Below are 6,417 nucleotides of genomic sequence, written 5' to 3' on the forward strand. Positions count from 1 at the left end.
AAAAAAAAAAAAAAAAAAAAAAAAAATAAAAAAAAAAAAAATATTATTTTTTATATTTTTTTTTTTTTTTTTTTTTTTTTTTTTTTTTTTTTTTTTTTTTTTTTTTTTACCTTTTTCCAAAATTTTGTTGATTGTATAACCTTTCCCTTGCTTTTAAAATAATTAAAGAAAAGAAAAAAACAATACTGATGAATAGTATTACAAAAAGGGAAATTTTTAAGTATGTTGAAAAAGATGCGTACACATAAAAAGCATTTCAGATAGAATAAATTATTAAATATATAATGACTAGGAAATTCTTGTGATATATTATTTTTATTTTCTTCATAAGAATGAAATAAATTAATATCTCCTAAAAGTTCAACTAGAGAACAATAACGTTCACGTAATTCATAAAAGATAACATTTATTTCCACATTTCCAAACACGGTTTCAATAAATTTTGTAAACATAAAACTTTTAAGCATATACAAGAAATAAATATTTTCATTTTTCATAGTATCTGTATAATTTTGAAGACATAAAGATAATAACCCTTCTGCTATTATTATTTTATAACTAAAAATATTCATATTAAATAAAACATCATATATATTATGTAATATGCTTGTAGGGAAAATAAGTACATTTCCAAAAATAAAGAACTTATTATTTTTCATATATATATATGGTTCAATAATTTTATAATTTAATATATTACTATTTGAAAATAAATTATATCCATTCTTTATATCATCATATATATGACAGCTAAAAGAACTTTCTATATTTTCTGAGTTATAAAAAAAACTTGGTAATTCACAAAATTCAATAGGAAGATATAATATTATTAAATTATCATAAGGAAAATTTTCCTTACTAATATCTAAAAAATTCCTTAAAATATATCCAATATGAAGATTTGTATATATTAATTCATTTTTATAATCCTTTACAGAAAATATATAAATGTTAGGAACACGCTTATCATTTATATTTTGATAATAATATGTTATTTCATCATCAGCATCGACTTCTTTCTTATTATGTTCAAACAAATTCTTATATTTTATATTATTGCATTTTTCTCTTTCCATATTTATAAAACATTCTATTTTCTTTTTATAATCATTCCTTTCTATATAATTACACATTCCTTCATTTTGGTTGTCATAACTCTTCTTTGTTATTAAAGAGAAGGAGCTCATATCTGTTTTCCTTTTTTTCATTTGACTATATTTTTCATCATTTGACAAATTGTCTTCAAACGGTTCATTAATATTGTAATTATTGTAATTATTGTTATTATTATTAGCACTATTTTCATTATTATTATCATTATTATTATTAGCATTATTTTCATTATTATTATTATCATTATTATTATTATCATTATTATTAATATCATTCTTTACAGCGACATTCATTCGACTACCCATATTATCGTCCTCATTCAAACTATCCGAATCTTCATAATACAAATGTTGAGAATTTGTACGTTTTCTTTTTCCTGAACCGTTCAGGTCATTTCTAACAAAATAGCCATTTTGGTTTTTTTTTTTTTCTCCTTTGAATAAATTATATTTATTTTTATAATTAAAATTTTTATATTTATATTTATTATATTGTTCAATGGAATTATACATTTTGTTATTTTTGTACATATTTTCATATTTGTACAAAAAATCATAATTAATTTTTTCGAATCCTTTAAAATTTAAATTATTTAAGTGTAGAAAATCGAATGTTCCTGCAAAAACGCAAATTTGATGAGGGAATAATTTTGCATATTTATTTGTTGTTTTATAAACAAAGCAATTCCTTTCAAGTTCTATTTTATTAATTGTTTCACCATTCCTTTCATCTTTATTTACATATTCGTGTTCATATTTTTCTTCGTATATACCTATTAAAGTATTGGATGAAATAATAAAATAAGGTTTATGAATTTTAAACATGGTTAGCCATGAACATTTTGAATATATACTATCAAATTTTGAGAGTGTTGGAAACCATGTATTTTCTTTTGAATAATTTTGTAAAGTAATAAGTAAATTATGTTCATTCTTTTTATTAAAATATGTTTTATTATAATATGAATTTAAATTATAAAAGGAAAATTTCAAACCTATAATAAAATTTATTTTTATATTATATTCATCTCTATTTGTAATTACATATTTATCATTATTACAAAAATGAAGAAAATTTTTATAATTCTTATCTTTTTCCTTATCCAATATTTCTTGATCTATATTTATAAACATATAATTATTTTCTTTCATATAATTTTCATCCACATATTTATTTAAAGAAACATAATCAGTAATATTCAAAGTATCTTGTAATTCAAAATCCCTTCTTTCTACGGACATACATTCTTCTCTATACTCATCATATGGTATATTATTATATATAATATTGTCATAATTTTCATAATTTGTTGTATTTTTATCATCATTTTCATGATTTGTTGTATTTTTATCATCATTTTCATGACTTGTTGTATTTTTATCATCATTTTCATGATTTGTTGTATTTTTATCATCATTTTCATGACTTGTTATATTTTTATCATCATTTTCATGACTTGTTGTATTTTTATCATCCTCTTCTTTATTACAAGAAACATTTTTTGTATTTTTTTTTACCATATAATTTTCATTATTGTTATAAACATTCATATGCTTTGCTTCATTTATATTATTATCTTCAGTTTTCTTATTTATTTTATCATATGAAGAAGCACTATGTGAACTATTATATATTATGTAATATTTATCGTGTACCTTATTATTTAATTCTATATCGTAATACGAACTTGAATTAATATTATGTGGAATTTGAAGAATTACAAATAATTTCTTTTCTTTTTTCATTTTACAAAATTTTTTGTAACACACATCTTGTTGTAAAAAAATTTCTTTCACCTGTTTCTTCTTATCTTTTTCTTCTTTTCGTATTTTAAGCTTATTTAAATTATAGTTATTCTTAATAAAATCTTCTTCATCGTATAAATAATAAATGGGCATATAAAGAGAAATGTTCATAACCGTATTTCCTTCTATTCTTTCCTTATCCATATCTATATGGATATATAACTCTTGTTGCTTCAAAACAAATCTATAATCCATTTTCAAAAAAGAAAAAAAAAAAAAAAAAAAAAAAAAAAAAAGGACGGATGGATGGATGGAAGGAAGATAATAATAAATCTATTAAACACAATAATGATTGTTGTACATTATTGATATTTAAAATACAATTTCATATATGTTATTTTTGTCATATTTTTTTCTTTATGGATAAAAAAATATTAACTCTTTACAACGTTAATAATATTTTTATAAATAGCCCCCTTTTTTTTTTTTTTTTCTTTTTTTTTTTTCAGTGGGAGTGATCTACAGAAGAAAAATAAAGAATAACACAAAAAAAAAGAACAAAAAAAATAAAAATTAAAAATTAAATTCTACAAGTTGATAAATAACATTGAAAATGTTATTTTTACTACAAAATATATAATATATATATAATATATATATATATATATATATATATTATCTTTTAAAATGTTCCCATTCTTAATTAAAAAATATACATAAACCTTTCGCTTTGGTTTGGTTTGATTTGGTTTATATTATTTTATTTTATTTTTTTCTTAATAAAAAATGTTACATAAATGTGATGTTTTTCATTCACAATATTATATATATATATATATATTAATTCAAAAAATATATAACAATTTATATTTAAATTATATAAGGAAAATATTTACATATAAATATAAATATATATATATATATTATTTAAAAATAAAATGGAATATAAATAAAGGTAAGCAGAATAGTACAGAAGAAAAAATAATTATATATTTTTTCCTTATTCCACTTTTAAAGATTTATATCAAATATTATTTAACTAAAAGAATTATACATATATTATATGTACATATATATATATATATAATCATATCATATATATTTTTGCATATATATACATATATAATAATATATATAATATTTTTATATTTTTATATTTTGTTTATTAAAAGGAATAAATATATATATATGTTTGAAACAAAAATACCAAAAAATAATATAATTATATTATATAATTGTATTATATAATTTTGTTTTTATATTAATTTTAATTAATCTACAAGACTTTTTTTTCTTTTAAACATATATAATAAAAAATAAAAATATATATATATATATATATATATATATATATATATATATTATATATATTATTTAAATATTTATTTTTATATTTTTTATTTTATTTTTTTTAAATACATAACATGTAATTTTAAAATTTTTTTATCTTAGAGACTACTTTTATAAAATGTCACCAAAATTGTAAAAATGTGATAATATGTATATAAATTATTTTTATTAAAATTTTTTTAATAGTTTTAAAATATGAATAAAAAAATAAAAATTAATTCTTAAGTTTTCGCCTGAAAAAAAAAAAAAAAAAAAAAAAAATATATATATTATATATATATATATATATATAGATGTATTTATATAATATATATATTATATATACATGTAATAATAAATGTTACACAATAAAAAGAATTTTTTTTTTTTTTATATTTCTTATTTGAATAAAAGAGTCCACAAAAAGATAATATCAATATAACATATTTTTATATTATTAGAATTAATAAATATTTCTTTTTTTTTATTTTTTTTATACATTATTGTTTAGTAATTCCCAACAATTCTTTTTTTCATTGAATATTTCAGCGCTGTTAATAAGGTCCTATAAAAAAAAAAAAAAAAAAAAGAATAATAATAATAATAATAAATAAATAAATAAATAAATGAAATAGATATAATAGCACGATATTTATGTATCTCTTATATTTATTCTGATTAACGTATTTTCCAAAAATACAAATATATATAATATATATTCATATAAATTCTAAAAAAAATAAACTATTTAATAGAATATATTACCCCTTTATGTTTATTTATCCCCCCATATACCACCAAATGGTTCTCCCAAATAAAGGCGACCATATTTGATCTAGGTAAGTTCATATTGGGGCCGTCAACCCAGTTATTAATTTGGAAGTCGTAAATTTCGACCGAGCTTAAATTTTTAACACCTGTTGAGCCACCTATTAAAAGAATATAAATATAAATATAAATAAATAATTAATTAAATACATACATATATATATATATATATATATATATATTCAACGAACATATGTTGATGTACAAAAACGATGTGCTCATTCTCCCCCCACCCCCCTCCATCTTTTATGTAACACATTATTCATCCTGTTCATACCTATTGCATATATTTTCCCCTTAAAAACTATAGTTGCTAATCCTAAGCGAGCTTGTTTCAATGATTTACACATAACCCATCTCATATTTTTCTCCTTCAAATTTAACATTTCTACACTTTTATGAACTTTCCCATATTCCCCAATTCCATCTTTTCCCCCTATAATAAAAATCATGTTTTGAAAAAAAATGGCACTGGCTGAATGTCTGACACAGTTAAGTGGTGGTAAAGATCTCCAAGAATTTATTTTACTATCAAAATATTCGACACTTTTTAATATTCTTTCATCTCCTTCTCCACCTAATATAAATAAATCGTTATTATCTGTACATATACCACAAAAATTGGATCTTGAAAAGTGCATGATATTTATTTGTTTCCATTTTTTATTTTCCATACAATATTTTTCAACTAATCCATATTTTTTTTTTCCGTCTGTTCCTCCAATGGCTAGTATACAGCCATTTTTTGTTAAACATAAAAAATGACCATATCTGAAAAAGGGTAATTTCTTTATCCTTTTTTTTAAAACATAATTTTCACCTTCATCAATTGATATATTCATAGATATTAATTCATTGTTTGAATCTATATTTTTTTGTGAATCGTTGATGACATAAGAATATACAATATCTACCTCGTTATTATTTTCATTAATTTTCTCTTTATTTATATTACATATATTGTCTACATCTTTATTATAATGGTGTAGTTCATCTGGTATGGATATATTTTTATAAAAATCACAATTATTCAATTCATTACTATCAAAATGGTATATGTTATTATTATTATTATTATTACTACTAGTTTTATAAGTATTAGTATTATTGTGTGTATAATTTATTTTATTTATATTATTTCTATCATTCAAAGCTAACGATTTTAAAACACTATTTTCATTTTTTAATATTTTATCTTTTTTTATATCTTCCAATATATCATTACTTTCCTTATTAAAAAATTCAATTCTCTTCAAATTATCATCTGAAGAAACATCTTTACTTAAGACATCCATTTATATTAATTTGTGTAAATGCATATGATGAGCATATAATCATAAGAAAAAAAAAATAAAAAAAAAATAAAAAAAAAAAAAATAAAAAAAACCAAGAATATGCAAAT

The 6,417-nt window shown here is 19.0% G+C and overlaps 2 protein-coding genes across 2 annotated transcripts in view; both read right to left on the bottom strand.

Annotated features, from left to right (window-relative positions):
* Nucleotides 1-3,113, bottom strand: part of PRSY57_0721900 (hypothetical protein) — a gene marked incomplete at both ends in the record, with an annotated part of 11,451 nt that extends 8,338 nt beyond the window's left edge. Inside the window, one exon of the mRNA XM_020114678.1 lies at nucleotides 111-3,113. Coding sequence (XP_019970635.1) covers nucleotides 111-3,113 — 3,003 coding nt within the window. The remainder of the gene's footprint in view (nucleotides 1-110) is intronic.
* Nucleotides 3,114-4,429: 1,316 nt separating this feature from the next.
* Nucleotides 4,430-6,310, bottom strand: PRSY57_0722000 (kelch protein, putative; the record flags this gene model as incomplete). The annotated part of the gene is made up of 4 exons (XM_012906874.2): nucleotides 4,430-4,441; nucleotides 4,687-4,752; nucleotides 4,953-5,116; nucleotides 5,293-6,310. 4 exons carry the CDS (start codon nucleotides 6,308-6,310, stop codon nucleotides 4,430-4,432), a joined length of 1,260 nt encoding a protein of 419 aa, XP_012762328.2.
* Between the last annotated feature and the right edge of the window lie 107 nt (nucleotides 6,311-6,417).

This window comes from Plasmodium reichenowi, chromosome 7 (assembly GCF_001601855.1).
Source record: "Plasmodium reichenowi strain SY57 chromosome 7, whole genome shotgun sequence".
Lineage (NCBI taxonomy): Eukaryota > Apicomplexa > Aconoidasida > Haemosporida > Plasmodiidae > Plasmodium > Plasmodium reichenowi.